This window comes from Protopterus annectens, chromosome 16.part0, assembly GCF_019279795.1.
Source record: "Protopterus annectens isolate FY-2018-M chromosome 16.part0, PAN1.0, whole genome shotgun sequence".
NCBI classification, from domain to species: Eukaryota; Metazoa; Chordata; order Ceratodontiformes; family Protopteridae; genus Protopterus; species Protopterus annectens.
Window position 1 is genome coordinate 770210878 of NC_056750.1, and position 19305 is coordinate 770230182.

General features: G+C 42.0%; 1 protein-coding gene across 6 annotated transcripts in view; it reads left to right on the forward strand.

Annotated features, from left to right (window-relative positions):
- GRIN1 (glutamate ionotropic receptor NMDA type subunit 1) overlaps positions 1-19305 on the forward strand; it is a 2709836-nt gene that overhangs the window by 1836827 nt on the left and 853704 nt on the right. For all 6 annotated transcript variants that reach the window (XM_044058780.1, XM_044058779.1, XM_044058782.1 and 3 more), the window contains one exon: positions 7338-7447. In XM_044058780.1, coding sequence (XP_043914715.1) covers positions 7338-7447 — 110 coding nt within the window. The remainder of the gene's footprint in view (positions 1-7337; positions 7448-19305) is intronic.

Below are 19305 nucleotides of genomic sequence, written 5' to 3' on the forward strand. Positions count from 1 at the left end.
AACAAGAGACAACCCTAAAATTTGTTGAAGTACTAGCAAATTTCCATAATAGAGTCATTGAACAAGAAATTAAATCCATTTCTTCTCTTAGTGATAAGGCCAAGCAATTTGAGGGTCAGACCATATATACAAATAGTATCAAGAACATAAGCAAGGAACTTATGACATTGGAATCACAGCTTAAGGATAGGAAAAAGAAAAAGTTCCAAAGGGATTTAGATGATTATACCAGAGGGGATCCTTTCAATTTTACAAACAAAAACAAACATGTATGATTTTCTCCTTCGAATCATACCTATCCCAAGAGGAAACGGACTAAATCTATCCTTAAGAAAGGCACATATAATTATACTGACACTTCAGCTGATGAATATTCATCCTCATGTCTTGATACTGATTCAGGGGGTGCCACAGGCTCACCAGTATCCAAGAGAAGAAATTCTGTCACCTCACAGGATTTACACGTAGGAGAAGGGGGGGCTGGAAACATAAAAGATGTGGACAACATGGAAACGCTATTAGAGATGTTTGTGACCAAACAACCACTGTAAACATTACTAATATTTCATCACATGTCCTCTCCTCCTCTGAAATTGACATTCTTAATAAAGGATTATCATTCATCCCTGGTTTTTTTGTTTCTGAAGAAAGTTTTGTTCAAGATATTGTTTCATTTTGTAGAAATCTTAACCTCAAACTATTTTTCCAGGAACAAGAACCAAAGATCTCTGATTAATTTAAATACCATAGGTCTTCGTTCATGCCACCCATGAATCACCAAGTTTACATGTTTCAACAAGCCATTATCAGAGATCTACATTTTCAATTTAGATCAATTCCACCATTACCTAATAATGTATCCAAAATTTGCATGGAAAATATCAACACATTGGCAAACAATCACAATCTAGTCATAAATGGTGCTGACAAAGGTTGTTCTATAGTGATTCAGGATACATTACAATATGATCATGAAGCACTGAACCAATTATCCAACACACGCTATTACTCGGAACTCACCATCGATCCAGCACCAGTATTCAAGGAACAGATTGATTCTTTCCTTAGTTTAGCTGTTGCAGAAGGTATCATCACTCAAAACACACAGCATCAACTCACCATTGCCAACCCTTGTCCACAATACATTTATTTCCTACCTAAAATACACAAGGACCTTCAACACCCACCCGGCAGACCCACTGTTTCAGGTAGAAATTCATTAACAGAACCATTATCTCTATTCCTTACCAAATTTCTTAAGCCCCTTTTACAATGTGTCCGTTCTAGAATTCAAGATACCACTGAATTTTTACAGATCATCTCTGATACACAGCTTGAGCCCGACTGGTTACTTTGCACATTGGATGTAAAATCATTATATACCAACATACCACATTGGGCTGGCCTAGAAGCGTTGGAATACTGGCTCAACAAAACTGAAATATACAAGCCAGGTTTCAACACTCTTTTGTTGTGTTTAACAGAACATGTTTTGACAAAAAATGTGTTTTTTTACAAAGACAAATGTTATTTACAAACCAAGGGGACAGCTATGGGTGCATCTTTTGCACCCATATATGCCGATTTGTTCATGGCATACTTTGACGAACAGGTTATTTACGACAACTCTCATAACATTTACATGGTTGAAATGGATATTTGGCGCAGATATTTGGATGACTGCTGGTTGGTATGGAGAGCGAATAAAGAATAACTTTCGGAATTTGTTTCTTATTTGAACGAAAATAAATGGGGGATTGAATTTTCTGTCAGCTATGATAGAGATAAAATTATCTTCTTAGATGTATTGGTTTGCCGTGCATCTGATCATACGCTGACTACAGAAATTCATCATAAATTCCCCCAAAATAATTCACTTCTCCATGCAACCAGCTTTCATCCTCCTCACATCTGCAAAAACATTCCCAAATCACAGTTCATGCGCATTAAACGCATTTGTTCTGATCAGCACGCATATAGACACTTCAGAGATGATTTAGTACATCGATTCCATGACCATGGGTATAAAATGTGTCAACTATTACATACCAAACACACAGTTGACCAGATGGAATGCACTGAATTGCTTCATTACAAAACTAAACACAAATCACTTTCAGTAACACCTAGATTTATCACCACATATGGTCGGAATACCAACATATTGATGCAAATTGTTCAACATAATTGGAACATATTAACATGTGAACCTAGACTTCAGGACATTCTTGGAGACAGATGTTCGTTTTCCTTTCGGAAAGGCAAAAATCTATCTGCCTTTTTTAATCACTTTAAACATCTTGAGAAGAAAGGTATTAAAAGTATTCAGACCACATTATCAGGGGATCCATTAATTGGTTGCTTCCCTTGTGGACACTGCATCTATTGTGACATCATACTCAAAACCACCAGTTTCAGCAGTCAAAACACCCCTCAAGTATTCAATATAACATTTTTTGCTAACTGTTCCTCAGATTGGGTCATTTATTTGGCCAAATGCACATGTCCTGCATTCTATATTGACCAAACCTCCAGACCCTTGAAGCTTCGAATCTCTGAACACTTTAGTGATATCAGACACAAGAGAGACACCAATGCTTTACATAAACATTCTTTGGTACATCCAAAGGCTACTTTTAGTTTTACCATTATTGATAAAATTAGAAGATCCAGGCATAACAAATCAGGTTGGCACAATTTATTAAATTCAATGGAGAAAATATGGATCATTAAACTTGGTGGGCTCTTTAAGCCAGGTCTGAATGAGCATATGTAATTAAGCACATGACTCACTTGAGTATTTAAATACAGGTTCTTTTTTGTTGTTTTTTTAAACACTGAAGAAGGCTTTGTTAAATATTTACCGAAACCGGTCTTTTTTTCAAGAACCTCAATCAATAAATTTATTTTCAAGGTGCCTTGTATGCTGGTCCTGTTTTCTTTTGGTTTGAATACTTTGCTCTTTGGGACCCTGCAGCTGCCTCACTCGCAGAGGTTGTACTATTTAGAATTAAACAAGTCTAATACCTTGTTAACAAGGAAACTGGTAATCTCCAAACTCTGGACCCAACCCAGTTCAGATTCATTAAAGGTAGATCATGTCTGTTAAACATGGCTGACTTCTTTCTTCGAGAAAGTCACCAAGGCCCTGGACAAGGGAAAGACGGTGCATATTCATCTTGTCCTAGCCAAGACATTTGATACAATCCCCCATTCAGGTATTATAGAGAAACTCTCCTAATTAGGAATTAACTCCTACATTACCAGATGGGTAGCCAAATGACTCACTGATGGGACACATACTGCCAAAGTGGGTTACTTCACCTCTAGCAAAAGATCATTCTTCAGTGGCATACCACAGGCTTCTGTGTTAGGCCCCTTAATGTTCAGAATTTATTTCTCAGAAGGCCAGGCAAACTTGGATGGCCTGTGGCTGACCAAGTTCGCTGACGACTGCAAATTGGGAACAATCACAGATTCCCCCAACAATGTTAATATACTGCAGACAGGGATAATTCAGACAAATGATTGGTGCCAAAGCCATGGATTAAAGTTAAATGCAAAAAATGCATTATTATTATTATTCTCTTTGGGAAAGCTGACATTCCTGTTAATTACATTATCGACCGCACCCCCCCAAGTGAAGACCCGTTGGTATGTGATCTGGGTACTCAGGTTGATAACAACCTGAACTTTGACCACCACATATCCACAGTAGTAAGGAAATCCTTCTATGTTGCAAATCTCATAAGTTAAGGCATCACATCTAGATCTAAAGATGTTATAATTTCATTATACTCGGCCCTCATCAGACCAGTAACTGAGTACAATGCTCCCTTTTGCATGTAACTCATCAGACACCCGCATGAAATGGACAGACCACATATGTTTCTCATTAAGAAATTACAGGGCACACAAAACAAGTCTTATGTGGGAAGACTGAAAGCTCTGTCACTGTATTCTGTCTCCTACAGGTTGCTAAGGGCTGACCTGTGCCTGGCTTATAGGCCATTCTGTGACCTGGCCTGGCCGTGATGGAAATGCTACACATACATAAATCAAACTGCATGAGAGGCACTCACTCCAGGGATCTTAACCTAGCCTCTGACATGAGCAGGTCATACTGGAGAGATAGATACATCTCCCAGAGAGCCAATTCTCTGGAACAAGCTTCCAATTCACGTGAAGCAGAGCATCTCCATGACCCTCTTCAAATGCAACCTAGATCCATGGATGGGTGACCTTATATTCAATCCTGAGGTGGCACCCATGTCCCTCCTGGACAGAGGAAGTCAGTATTAACTAACATAGAACCTTAACTCTGCAAACTTCATTCACCTAACCACCGACAACTGCGGCAACTCGGGACATGTCTAGGCTTGTACCTATGAGCCTTACAATTCAAACTTCAGAAAAATCAAAAGTTGCAGAACTATGCACTTTTTTCTCATACCTATCAATAATTTTCCCATCCTTATCAGAAAGAGTAGGAATGAAATTAATATGCGCTTTGCAGCAGTGGGATCAACTAAATCTTTAGTTGTTGGGTCAGGTTTGGGAATTATTTTTTATAAAATTAAATTAAAAGATTTTGGAACTTTATACATCCCACATGCCTTTTTAGAGGCAACTGGCTGACTATCAGGAAGATTGCAGGCAGTAACATACACATCCTTTAAAGCTAACAGAATAGAAGGAATGTCAAAGTCAAAAAGTCAAAGTCAACTTTATTGTCATTTAGCCTACACAAGTGCAGTCTAAATGAAATTGCACGAATCAGGCCCAAATTGAGAAGACATATGCATACATACAATAACACATACAACATATATATATTCATCATTTCACATTAGACAGGTTATTCTACCTACATATTACTATAGTTTATCTTATCTATAACTTTCAGCAGCTGAATGATTTCGTACTGCACAAGTTCCTATTGCACTGCATGTTTCTGATATTGAATAAGTGTGATTCTCACACTGAATAAGAGGATCTAGTTAGTATAATATTGCACATTCATTGCCATCTATGTATTGTTAATGTTTAGAATCCAATTATGGTTTGGGTGCAGCTTCTGGAAAATCTTTCTGTAACAACTCATATCATTTTTTGAGGATCTGAGAAAACCTCAGTATTCTCTCACTGAAAACATTTGCACATTCTAGCAATAGTCTCAAGACACAGAGAAACCCTCAGAGGGAGAATCAGAAACTGAGCTCTCCTCTGAGTTTGTTTCAGAAATCTGAAGAAAACATGTATCCATCCCTGCATTTTCCTGTTCAGATTCAGAAATCTTGAATCTCTTCTGGAAAAGAGGAATCCCTCTTTCTTTTACCAGAAACTACTTTACAAGAAGGATCAATAGACTCAATTCAACCATGAGCCACACCTAGTAAACTACTACTATCCAAAGAAATGTGAGGAGGAGTAGATACATGCTTGATTTTCTGTTTCATTTTGACAGGAAAAATGGGGCCAACCATGTTACTATTGCCCGCAGCTACGTCCCAAGGGATGGGCACAGTATTCTGACACAACAGGGAAAACTTCCCTATTCCCTCTCCCAGGACCAACATGAGTGGTTTTTCCTTGCCTACTGAGGGGACCCCAACAGCCACAGAGCATGTAGATAACCCCTGGTCCATGGTAGCTGTTGGTGCTACACCAGAGGGATCCGAGACAAAAGATAAGTGGTCTGAGGTGCAACAAATAACCATAGCAAGAGTCACCCACCTCTGGATAAGGTAAACTGCAAGCCTGCTCTGGTGTCAAAGGCTGTTTGCTTATTTTCTTCTTTTTAGGGCTAGAAGAAGGGCTGATAATGGGACCATTAGTCTGCTCCATGGTCAGGCCAAAAGTGGTGTCCTGTTTCCCTGGGAAGACAATCAGCAATTTATCATAAACACTAAAAGTCCGCAAGTTACTTTCTTGACAGAAAAAAACACAATAAAAGGACTTTAAAACACTACGTCAGCTCCAAAAAAGAAAAATAAACACAATTTCTCTACAGTAAAAAAATATTTTCAGTTACATTATACTACTTTTAAACTAAGAGGAAAAAGTGAGTGCTCCATTTGAAAGTATCTTACAGTCTCAAGACAGTCCATTAAAACAAAACACTCCAAGCTTTAAAATAACATTCCTCAAGAGGAAGGTAATAAAACATCAAAATTAAGAAAAGAGAAACATCCCCCCCCCCCCACAAGGGTAACTTACTTGCCCAGCAAATGAAGGCACAAGCTGAATGTCAATCCTCAAAAGCCTCAGAGGGGTGTATTCTTTGGTGGCCATAAATCTCTGAAGGGCTTCATAACCTGACTTGTGTTTTAGTCAGCTCAGGTCAAGCTGCTTGACAGTTTAAGTGTACTGAAGAAGCCCTGAAGCTTTGTAAGCTGGCCAGCTTATATATATATATATATATATATATATATATATATATATTTTTTTTTTTTTTTTTTTTTGACAGGATATAACCCATATAGCTAAGGCTACTACAGCAGTGATCAATATGATGAACATCTTCCCTTTAAACTTAACAAACTTACATTATTTTCATTTTCAATCTTAATTGTCTGAGTCTTATACAACTCACAAATCTGTTTCTTTGAAATGTTCCTCCCAGGCACACAGTGTGTGCCTGCCTTGTGGTAGAATATTATGGCCACATTTAGCTCACTTCTTGAAAACTCAACTGTCCATAACTAAGCAGAAGAATAAATGCATTATGCCAAGACAGTACATAATAACAGCTTCATAGTAAACGAAGTAGAAGAATCTTGCAAGTCTTGAACCAACAAAAGGACCACACTTTCACAACTTTGTAGAGCAAAATCAGTTGAAAAATGTCAAATGAGCCTTTTTATATAAACCGACATACAAGATTAAGAAAGGAAAACGGCAGAACACAACAGAAGTCAAGTATAAAGGCACAATGTAAAAAGCACTTACGAACAGAGGAGTGGAGTAAAGTAAAATCATGCCTAAAAAGGAAAACAAGAGGTCTGATCTGTTCCAGAAACAAGAAAAATTAAGAAGTGGTAATATAAAAATATGATAATAAATGCTAACCTTTCACACAGAAATAACAAAAAAATAAGGGAGTTCAGGACCCTTTTCTCCTATGTGAGCTTCTTCATTGGCAAAAGAGGTCTGTAGGCAAAATTAGTCTAAAGAGCATTAGGGATAATGGTACAGTCTAGTAGACTGAAAACATTGTAGATACCATGCTGGCTATAAACTTGTGATGTCAGTCTTGTTGGTTGATGAGTATGACCTTCTCATATTAGATAAGAAGTCCACCATTCCATTCTAATATCTTCTCTGTTTAATTTCAGCTCTCATGAGAACGGTTTCATGGAAGATTTGGATAAAACCTGGGTGAGGTATCAGGAGTGTGATTCCCGCAGCAATGCTCCAGCTACTCTGACCTTTGAGAACATGGCAGGTTAGTTACAGCAGCAAATATTAATTCTGTTTTAACTGTCTGAATCCTGTACTACAGGCACAGTAAGTCCAGTACAGACTAGGAATTATTTTACTCACAGCAAATGTGATAACAGAGTTAAGACTTCAGTTTATGAAGTAAATTGTAGTATAGTATGGCATTCACTGAGAGCAGTGATGTACAAGAACTTGAGGGTTTTTTTTATGCAATATCTTACACAGTATAGAATGACACATCTATGCAACCTATGGTGCAAATATGACAATTTGTTTATTCTTCTTGTTACAGTGAAATTATTTGGGGGTAAGCAGAAAGGGGAGAAATAATTTATCCTAATCTATGACATTAATTTTCTTGAGTTATTTCTCATAGTCACATACCATGCACCAAACATTTTGTTAATCATTTAGCTGTTTTTCCTCTGGTTGTTGCTTTCCTAGATGGATTATACTTTTCTGCAAGCTTATATCTGAATAATAATAATCTGATAATACTGTATACCCCTAGAGTCTTTGACTCAATTCTTTTCTCTAAGTTCCATGTAGATGTCGTTTTGCCTTTCTGAAATCTTTAGTCTCTTTGCAACCAATATACATTTGAACTCTTTGATCTGCACTGTCTAAAAGCAAATGCACAGATTAAACCTGCTACTGAAAGTATTCAGTCAGAAGAGCAAACATTTGATGTTTGAAATATGAGTGAACAAAACAAATATGAGCTAACGTGCTATCAGCTCCATCAACATTACTTTCAGTTTATGTAACAGTATATTGAAACCAGAACACAAAATTCACAAACTGGTACTCTGAGCAGTGCTATGTGCTTACATTTCTAAAACAAGTAGATGGATGGACGTGTGTGTGAGTGTAGACATATAACTACAACATATAGTAGATTTTATTGCATGTAAAGACATGCTTTAGTATTATGCATATATGCAGTGTAATTTGAATTCATGTTGTTAGATTGAAGGCATATACACTGAGTGGTACTCAATAAAAAATAAATTGCTGAAAACAACTTTCAGCAACTTCAAAAAAAAAAAAAACTTTTTTTGCAGTGGGGCAAGCCTACCTGTACCCCTATGAATGGGAGACCTCTAACCCCCAGTTTATATATACCAGCAGTGAAGTTGCACAATAGTGGAGAAAAGTGCAACCTCAAGGAGAGATGAAATTCTTTTTGGCAATTTATATCCAACTGACAGACATTCCACATAAATGCCTTCAATAACACAGTTGCATCTCTTTCATTCTATACATTATCATATACAAGTCTATATTTCAGAAAGCATATTTATACTTTTCATATGGCAATTTTTTTAGTTTTATTTCTTCAAAATATTATAGTATAAAAAAGCAGCATACTGGACAGAAAATTGCTAACTATCAAGTAGCAAGACAATGATGCATTTCATGAACTTTCACAATATTGACCTGGCATCTTTATTAGTGCTCCATGTCTTGAACACTTTCATTTTGGGGACCTTGTGGTCTCACTAATGATCTGTTTGGAATCTCACCTCAATATGATTCCAGTGACAATTCTAGTTAATTTTCTCTCTAATCTTCTTTCTGGAATATCTCTGGATTCTAGAGATAACTCAGTGGCTGCCTCTGAACTTCTTCTTGGTTACTTCTGTAAAACAATTCTGCAAATTTTGAATCATTAGTGGCAAAGTTATTTTATCTCCCACAATCACTAAGATATACCCATCATTAAAAGTGGTTCCAATTTCTTCTTTGACTTTGCCATTTGCACTTTTAATAATAAATAACCTTGATTGGTCACAAGTATTTTAATCACATGCTTCATGCTGATTTTATGGGAATACTACAAACAGCACTCTAAGGACTGGATTCATTTGCACTTTTGGACTGTGGTGTTTAGTTCTGGTTTTTTGTACTTTGGCGCCACTTGCTTTTGCTTTGTTTAATACTACAAAGAGAATGAGGTCTAACATGCATATTAGAGTGCACTTTTTGACACATTTTGTTTCAGATTCTTTTAAATTTATTTTTAGTTTTTCAGGAAAATGTGATACAAAAGACATTGGGAATGTTTCTTTGTTTGTTTGTCTTTCGGCTTTCCCCGGTTAGGGGTCACCACAGCAGAACTCCGATCTGCTAAAGATTGGCAGTAGATTTTTACGATGCCGAGTTGCCAGCTCGACGCCCAGCCTTCAACAAAGGCACGCCCATTCACGCATGTCTTTTGGAATGCCACTTGACCGTGGGGAGGACATGCAGACTCCACACAGAAGGCACTCCCCGCACTCCAGCCGAGAATCGAATGGGAGAACCTCTTGCTGTGAGGCAACAACGCTACCGCTGCACCTTTTATTCAATGGTCTATCAGTGAATGAGGACTTAATAGTGATATCTTGTGGTGAAAAAATTGTATACTCCTATAACAAGTGGCACAACAATCTCTTATTTCTATGTCACTTATTCAGCAAGTTGTTTGCACTGCTCTTTTAATGTGACAAAGAGAGAGTACATAGGTGGGACTGGTCATAAGACACTGAAATTCCCACTTATCTGAAATTTTTTTGTCATACTGCAGGCCATTATCTGATATCATGTCTTGAGTTTAAAAATTTTAGTGCGCTGATCACACCTTTCTACTTTAAAGGCTCCTGAAAAAAAAACAAATAGCAGCTGGCATAGGTCAGATATACAATTCCTTGATATAGAAGAAACCTGTTCCATTCTTCTGAATAAGATATCATAGCTTATTTTGTATTTTTATTCTGATAAGCACACAGTACATTTCTAAATTTCTTGCTGAATTTATGCAGGCATTCCTGACCAAATAACACATTGCAGTCTTTCTTTCCTCTTGATAAAACTTTTAGTTATGTACTTACCATAACTTCGGATGTATGGGATCCATCTCGCCTACATTCATAACTGATGGGTTCGGAGCCGATCCGTCGGCTCCGACTCGGCCACTATATACTAGAACGAAGTCTCTCATTGGCTGGGCTTCCCCTTATCCCAGAATGCACCACGCCTGCTTCCCCAGATCTTGTTTGTTCGCTTTCATACATTCATACAGGTACAGAAAACACATACCAATAACTGTAACCAACTAGAGCCCTTCCAGAGGAGAGCTCAGCAAGAGCAATATTTCCTCCAAATCCAAAAGGTAGGGGGAAGGAGGGTGGGTATGTATGAATGTAGGCGAGATGGATCCCATACATCCAAAGTTATGGTAAGTACATAACTAAAAGATGTAATGGGATCCTATCTCGCCTACATTCATAACTGATGGGACAGCGTCCCTAGCACCTAAATCCCGGGTGGCTCATTGGAACACACTCCTGAGAACTGCGGAACCAAATGAAGCTCTGCCTCGGGAAGCCACATCAACATTGTAATGAGAAATGAAGGTGTGCGGAGAAGACCAAGTAGCAGCTGCACAAATATCATCTATTGAAACTTTGGAGTGAAAAGCTACAGAGGTGGCCATAGCCCTGGTAGAATGAGCTTTAAGTGGGAAAGGTAACTCTCTGCCTGACTGGGAATAAATGAAAGAGATGCAATCCTTAATCCATTTGGCTATGGTGGTTTTGGCAACTGGTAGACCTAACCTATTCTCCGCAAAGGACACAAACAGTTGGTTAGATTTTCGTGTCTGACTGGTCCTATCTAAGTAAAAACGCAGTTGCCTGTGAACATCCAACTGGTGGAAGGTATATTTTGCTCTATTAGAAAAATTTGGAAAGAAAACAGGGAGCTACAATGATTGCTGAATGCACAAAGGGGATACTACCTTAGGCAAAAAGGATGGATTCAATCTGAGGGAAACTCTGTCTTTATGAAAAATCAAATAAGGAGGAGTAGAACAGAGAGCCTGAAGCTCTGAAACCCGCTTAGCAGAAGTTATTGCCACTAGAAAGGCGGTTTTCCATGACAGAAATTTTATATCACAAGTGGCTGCCGGCTCAAAGGGACGGGCAGTTAAGGAGGCCAGAACCAAATTTAAGTCCAAAGGGGGCACAGGATGAGCCATAGGAGGCCTGAGGAGCCAGGCTCCCTTAAGAAAGGACTTGCAAAGTCTGTTAGCCATTAAGGAAGGCTCTATGGAAACATGAAAATTAGATATAGCCGCCAGTTGAACTTTAACTGTGGAGACTGAAGAGCCTGAATGAAACAATGAAGCTAGAAATTCCAAGACCTGCGGAACTGGGGCCGTAAGAGGATCAATGCCTCGCTGCTGGGCCCAAAAGTCAAACCTTTTCCATTTGCTGGAATACAGCTTAACGGTGGACGGCTTGTGGGAAGAGGACAAAATGTACATCACTTCTGGAGAAAGAGAGTTATCTCTAACTAAGGATGGAAGTGGAGTAACCAAGCAGCCAGTCGCAACGACCGAAGGAACAGATGAGAGTGTCCCGACTGATGAGACAACAGGTCCGGCACTGGGTCCAGAATCCAAGGGCCCTGTACCGCATACTTCTGAAGGAATGGGAACCAAACCTGACGGGGCCAATGTGGGGCGACCAAAATCATGTGGCTCCCTACATGAAGAGCGTTCTGAATCACCCTCGGGAGAAGGGGGATCGGGGGAAAGGCATAAAGGAGACCGGGGGGCCAATTGTGGGCTAGAGCGTCCCTTGGAGACTGCCCCTGGGAGGGAGTCAGAGTGAAGAACTCTCTGCACTTCGCATTGTTGGGGCTGGCGAACAAGTCGCAACAAGGGAGACCCCATTTGGCGAAGATCTGCACAGCCACTCTGTTGTTGAGGGACCACTCGTGGGGCAACAGGAGAGTCCTGCTGAGCCTGTCTGCAATCACATTGGCTTTCCCTGGAATGTGCGTGGCTACTAAGAAACGTCGAGTAGCTATGGCCCAGCGCCATACTCTCATGGCCTCTCTGCAAAGGGTGTAGGACCTGGTCCCGCCCTGCTTGTTTATGTGCCAAACTACCGACATGTTGTCGGATAGAATCGCAATAGTATCTTGGGGGAGAGCCTGATGAAGTGCTTGCAAAACCAGAAGCACCGCTCTCATTTCCAGGATATTGATGTGAAGGTGCACTTCGCAATCCTGCCAAGTGCCTTGGACAGACCTGTCCAGATAATGACCCCCCCACCCTATCTGGGAGGCGTCCGTGGTCACTGTGGCAACAGGGGGCTGAAGGGTGAACGGACGCCCCCGGTCCAGGTTGGACCGACGCAGCCACCAACGGAGGTCCCGACGACAACTGTCCGTAATCAGAACCAGGTGGTTCAGGGAAAGTCCTTGGTACGACCATTGAACCGATAATAGCCATTGCAGCACCCGTATGTGCAGCCTGGCTAACGGTACTAAGAGGATAGTTGCAGCCATCGTGCCCAATAACTGAAGAATCTGTCTGGCAGGAACTCGAGATTTGGGTAACAAATTTAGAATCTGTGATTGTAGAACCTGAATTCTTTCTGATGGCAAAAATGCCCGCATCCTTTTTGTGTCTAACTCTGCGTCTATAAAGGTGATACGCTGAGATGGCCGCAGCACAGATTTTTCCCAATTGAAAGTAATTCCCAGCGAGAGACCCAAAGTTACTGTGGCCATCAGCACTCGAATCAGTAGATGCTCGGAGTTGGCAGTGAGGAGCCAGTCATCGAGATAGGGAAACACTTGGAATCCTAGACTTCTCAGGTGAGCTGTCACCACTGCCAGACACTTGGTAAACACCCTGGGGGCTGTGGTGAGACCAAAGGGCAGTGCACGAAACTGGAAATGACTGGTTCCTAGGTGGAAGCGTAAATGACTCCTGGACTCTTGATGTATCAAAATGTGATAGTAAGCGTCCTTGAGGTCTATGGAGCACATCCAGACATCCTTCACCAATAACGGGAGAATGGACTGAAGGGTGACCATCCGGAACTTGGACTTCTTCACAAAACGATTTAATGAGCTTAGGTCCAAAATGGGCCTTACGTCCCCTGTCTTTTTTGGCACCAAAAATAATCTTGAGTAAGTTCCTGATCCGATCTGGTCGGCAGGGACGGGCTGGATGACCCCTTTGCTTAGCAGCTTTGAAACTTCTATGGCTGCTAGATCCCGTTGACTGGGTGGCACGTCCAGGATTCTCCTTGTAGGAGGAGGGGGCTTGAAAAAGGGGATAAGGTAGCCTCCGGTTACAATGCAAAGCACCCACTGATCCTTGGTTATAGATTCCCAAGCCTGTGGGTGTTTCGCAAAACAACCCCCGACTGGCTCCGGAGAAGCACAGCCGGGCCACATCCTAGGGATGTTAAGGGTAGGAGGAACCACAAAAGGAATCGCGGTCTCCAGAGTTACGGGGGCCTCTGCCACCTCTAGGGCAGCGTCTTCCTGAATCCCCCCCCTGCCTCTGGAGGGGGGATCACTCGGTGGAGTAGAGAAGAACTTTTGGGATTTTCTGAACCACATTTTCCCTCCTCTCTGGGCCTTGGGGTAAGGTCTAGAGGGAGCGGAAAAACGGACCTGCTCACACCGAGTAAGTGTGTCCTTCACCTTGGGCCCAAACAAAGAAGACCCATCAAAGGGGGTGTCGGCGAAGGAAGACTTAAAGGCCTCCGTGAGTGGACACAAGCGTAACCAGGCTTGTCTCCTAAGAGCCACTCCTGTGCCCGCTGCTCTACTCGCCCCTTCGGCTGCATAGGAAATGAGCCTCATGGACGAGTTGACAATAGAAGATAGGGTAGTCATCTGGGCGCCTACGGTCTGGGCTAACGCCTCAGGAAGATTACCCACAAGAGACTCTCCTAACTCCTTGAGGAGGTCCCTTTGGAGCCTTGTAAAATGACAGAGATAGTTCAGCGACCGCAGGGTAAAGGTCGCTGAAGAAAGGGTACGCTTCCCGTACCTATCCATGCTCCTAGAATCCTTATTAGGAGGATGAATAGACATTGAAGCCTCTGCCACATCCTGCTGAGTGGCAGATGCCACCACCATAGCATCAACTACAACACCCTTAGTGAGGAATTCCTTCTGGGGAGGGGCGGAAAGAAACTTACTAGGTCTGGCAGGCACCGGTTCCACTGTATCAGGATGTTCCCACACCCTCCGAGAGATTAGATCTAATAACTCGTCGAAGGGTGGAGACACCCAGGAGGAGGAGGGCTGGGCCCCGAAGGCCTTGAGGAAGACTGACTCCTCAGCGGTAGGGGCTTTGGATTGCCAATCGCCTCTCTGTCTCAAGATCTCAAGGATATCCGAGAAGGAGACGTCATCCGAGGACGATTTTGGGGACCCCTCCGCATCATCGAGGTCAGTATCTGAAGTGACGGACTCATCTTGGGAATCAACGTGCTTCCTCTTGCACAGTTTCTTCCTTGGGGGTTCATCCGAAGCAGATTCAGAAGGACCCCCCGGAAGAAGGGAACCCTCTAAGGGGGTATCCTCAGGCCCCGGGGCCCCACTGTCGTGGGAAAGAATGTCTCCAGAGGCACCAGTACTCAAAGCTTGGGACGGTGAGGTAGAAACCTGCTGAACCGGCAAGGTCATGGCCAGCGCACTCCTCATGGCCTCAAAAGCAGGACCTCCAGACTCTGCAGAGGGCACTTGCTGAGAGACCACGGCAGTACCGGGAATACCTGCGGCCGATGCTCCGAGGGGAAGACTGGGCATCGAAGAGGCGAGCTCCACAGTGTTACCCTCGGCCCCCGCCGAGGAAGACCCGGTACCAAACCCTGACACCGAGGACAGGGTAGGAATGAAGGTCGGAGCAGAGAAACTCCGAGGGGGTCCCTGCTCCGACTGGACGATTCCGCTGCGTTATACCACCACTGACTCCAATGACTCCAAGGGGGTCGGAGGAGGAATCAAATGCACGGAATGGGGAATCGGCTCCGAAGCCGAGTGGGCTGGAGCCGAGATCATTTTAGTAAAAACTGGGGACTGGAACAGCCTCTGGATAACCCTATCCAAATCCGAATCCGACAACCTAGAGGATTTGGAGGAAATAGACTGGGGTCGAGAAGACTTCTGCCTCAGCTCCGATAAAACAGGGGATCGGCTTTGAAAGGGTTCCAACACTATCGGACCCGAGACCGGAACCGTTTGTAAGGGTGTCGGCGCCGAAGGCGGCTCCGGGGCCGAGGGGGAAGAGTCTGAGCTGCACACCTCCAACGGCTCCGAGACCAAAGGAGCCGAAGTAGGTGATTGGCCTCTCGATGCACTAACCTGCGGCTCCGACACCAATGGAGCCGAGGAAAGAAGCACCGAGGCAGACCCTTCAGCCATCGGCTCCGAAGGCATTGGAGCCGAGGAAGAAGAAGTCGATCCATGTTTCTTAGATGTCGGAGCCAACGATCTATGCTTCTTGGGTGTTGGGCCCGACGGACTGGTCGGAGCCGATGATCTCTTCTTTTTAGAAGCTGGAGATGAAGCCAACGCTTCCTCAAATGAAGGCTTAATAAGACCTCTAAGTATGAGCTTGTTTTTTCTTTCCTGTAGGACCCTGGAAGAAAAAGCGTGACAAACACTGCAAGTATCCTGTAGATGTTTAGGCCCTAAACAGTACACGCAGACAGCATGGCTGTCTGTAATAGACATTTTATAATTACATTTAGCACATTTTTTAAATCCTGATTTCTGCTCCTTAGATATACTGAACACAGTAGAAACAGGTAACAGATAGCTAGAATACACAGAAGTAAACTAATATATGGGCTAAAGCCCTCTAACTTAAACGGGCTTAGCCCGATACAACAGGTAAAACAAGAAACTATTTCAGTCACACACTCCACAAAGGCGGTGCTTCTACGGACCCTGGAAATTACCGCCCCATAAGCTTGACGAGCCTTGTCTGCAAAGCTATGGAGAGGATCATAATGGAACTCATAAATAAAGACATTGGGGACCTACAGACACTGGATCCTACCCAATTTGGCTTTGTCAAGGGCAGATCCTGCCTCTTGAACTTGGTCGACTTTTTCGAAACAGTCACTAAGGCCATTGATGAGGGTAAGGCAGTTCACACAGCCTACCTTGACCTAGCAAAAGCGTTCGACACAATACCCCACTCGGGCATCATAGAAAAGCTCACCAGCTTAGATGTAAACCCATATGTCACAAGATGGGTTGCAAACTGGCTCAAGGACAGAACACACAGGGTTAGAGTTGCTGGTGCCATGTCAGACTCTAAGCCGGTCACGGCGGTGTCCCACAGGGCTCAGTCCTGGGCCCCTCTTGTTCGGCATTTATTTTTCTGAAGTGCAGGCAAACATAGGGGATTGTGGCTGACAAAATTTGCAGATGACTGCAAACTGGGCATCATAATTGACACTCCATCAGACACAGACATCCTCCAGAAAGGTCTCATAGAAATGGATAACTGGTGCCAGAGCCATGGCCTTAAGCTAAATGCCAAAAATGTATAGTCATACCCTTTGGGAAAAACAAGGTAACCCCTAATTACCACATAGGTGGTAATCCATTAAACACGGAAGAAGTTATCAGGGACCTGGGGACCCAAGTTGACAGTAACCTCTCTTTTGACACTCACATTGCCAAAGTGGTTAGGAAGACCTTCTACATTGCCCACCTGATCATGAAGGGATTCACATCCAGATCAGGAGAGGTCATTGTACCCCTGTACTCTTCACTTATCAGACCAATGATTGAGTACAACGCCCCATTCGATTGTACCTTACCCGACACCTGCAGCAGTTGGAAAGACCCCAAAAGTTCCTCACCAAAAGGATAAAGGGGCTCAAACATATGTCATACGATGCCCGACTGAAGAAACTCCAGCTCTATTCAGTCTCATACCGTCTGCTCAGAGGTGATCTGTGCCTGACATACAAGGCCATGTCCAACCCGGAATTAATGGACATGCTCCACCTCAAAAATGCAAATCCACCAGAGCCATGAGAGCAAGAGACTTAAACCTCAACACGGATATAAATAGGACGTGCTGGAGGGACAGATTCATCACCCAGAGACTCCCTACACTATGGAACAGAATCCCAGTCCATGTGAGGCAGAGCCCCTCACTGACTCTGTTCAAGAGAAATCTTGACGAGTGGATGGGAGATCGTAGGTTTACCCCGGGAATCATCTCTGTATCACTGCTGGACAGAGGCACAGCAAACTAATGGGTATAGTATTCTCATCCTAAGGGGTGGTGAAAGCCACACACACTCTGGCTAGGCTTTTAAATGCCCTAGGGCAGATAGCCTAGTATGAACCTATGAACCTATGAACAAGAAAATAAGCACACAGTAAGGGCAAAGGCCCTCTAACTTAAACGGGCCTTGCCCAGTACACTAGAAGCTCGAAAAAAAATATAAAATTCTAACTATCACAAAAACTGACCACAAACGCTCACAAAGCTGTTAAAACAGCTGTTTGTTTAAAAGCTGACAGAAACCCTAGCCAAAAAGACCAAAAAGGTCAAGAAAATACACTTAGCTCCAGCCAAGTCGAGACCACGTCCAGCTTGAAAAGCGGCAAACGAGATCTGGGGAAGCAGGCGTGGTGCATTCTGGGATAGGGGGAAGCCCAGCCAATGAGAGACTTCGTTCTAGTATATAGTGGCTGAGTCGGAGCCGACGGATCGGCTCCGAACCCATCAGTTATGAATGTAGGCGAGATAGGATCCCATTACATCCCAAATGAATTGTATTCTAACATTTCTCTTCTTGGTTGATTTGGCATTGTCCTTCATTAAATTAAAATTAAGGCTATATTTATTTCATTATAGCACTTTTCTTTTTTGGACAGTCTTTTGTTCTAACTTCTTAAGGATATGCATTTCAAATTTTCCTCAGCTGCTTTTCAGTCATGGGCATATCCCAATTAATTTTGATTTCATCTCTAAACAAATTCTCTTGCTTATCTGACAAATATAAATGGCTCAATATCTACAATAAGTATTTGCTTTCATGGATTATAACTCATTCTCCGGCCGTATTTGATAATCATAACAGCAATTTTAGTAAAGAGGGTGATACACCTGGTTCCAAAACTTTTTGACTTTTTTTCTAAAATTACTTATTGTCTCTTACTATGTACATTTCTCTCCCTTAATCTACTAATGATTTTTTTCACAGCCAGTCACTATTTCTCATAACTATTTTCTGTATGAGTATGTCTTTTCTGACGGGCACTAAATGGTTGTGACACACAAGTAAATGATTTATCTTCTTACAAAACCACTGCAACAATTTAATTTTGAATCACATCACATCAACTTTTAATGTGACCGGTTTATTCATAAACAATACATATATATTTCAGTGTTTGCTATGGTCAATAACTAAACAATTCAAACTGCTTTTCTTGTACTCCAATCTAGTGCCATTCCATGTCTTATTCTAATATGCTCTTTTACAAATCATTTCTCTCTAACATGGTCAGAATACATATTGAAATATATTGTAATAAAACAAGAAGTTTCACAAGTGCTTAATAATAATTTGGTAGTGCTATGTGTACTACAGTCCTTGTAGTTTCACCATCTAATTTTAAGCCTTCTAAAGCTGAAATATGCACTACATATCTTAAGTCAGTAACTCTAACTTACACTTATTCTTATTCAGCTTGAGGTTAATAGTCTCTGTCTATTCAATAAGTGAATTAGCCCTTTGACATGTTCATCTCTGGTACCACTCCAAACTAGTCTAATATCAAAATTAACATTTCAAGTCAACTAATCATATGTGCAAAAGCTCTCCGAAACATGTCACATTCTGATGTCATACCAAATGGAAGTCTGAGATCTCTACACATAGCTTGGGAATTTTTCATCAAGTTTATTTTTGTCAAAATCAATAATTAATTATAGTGAAATATTCTGCATTTGGCATGATTGTAATCACTTCTTCAGCAAAATGTGAATACTAATCCCTCCTTATAGCTTTCTTCTTCACTTGGGCA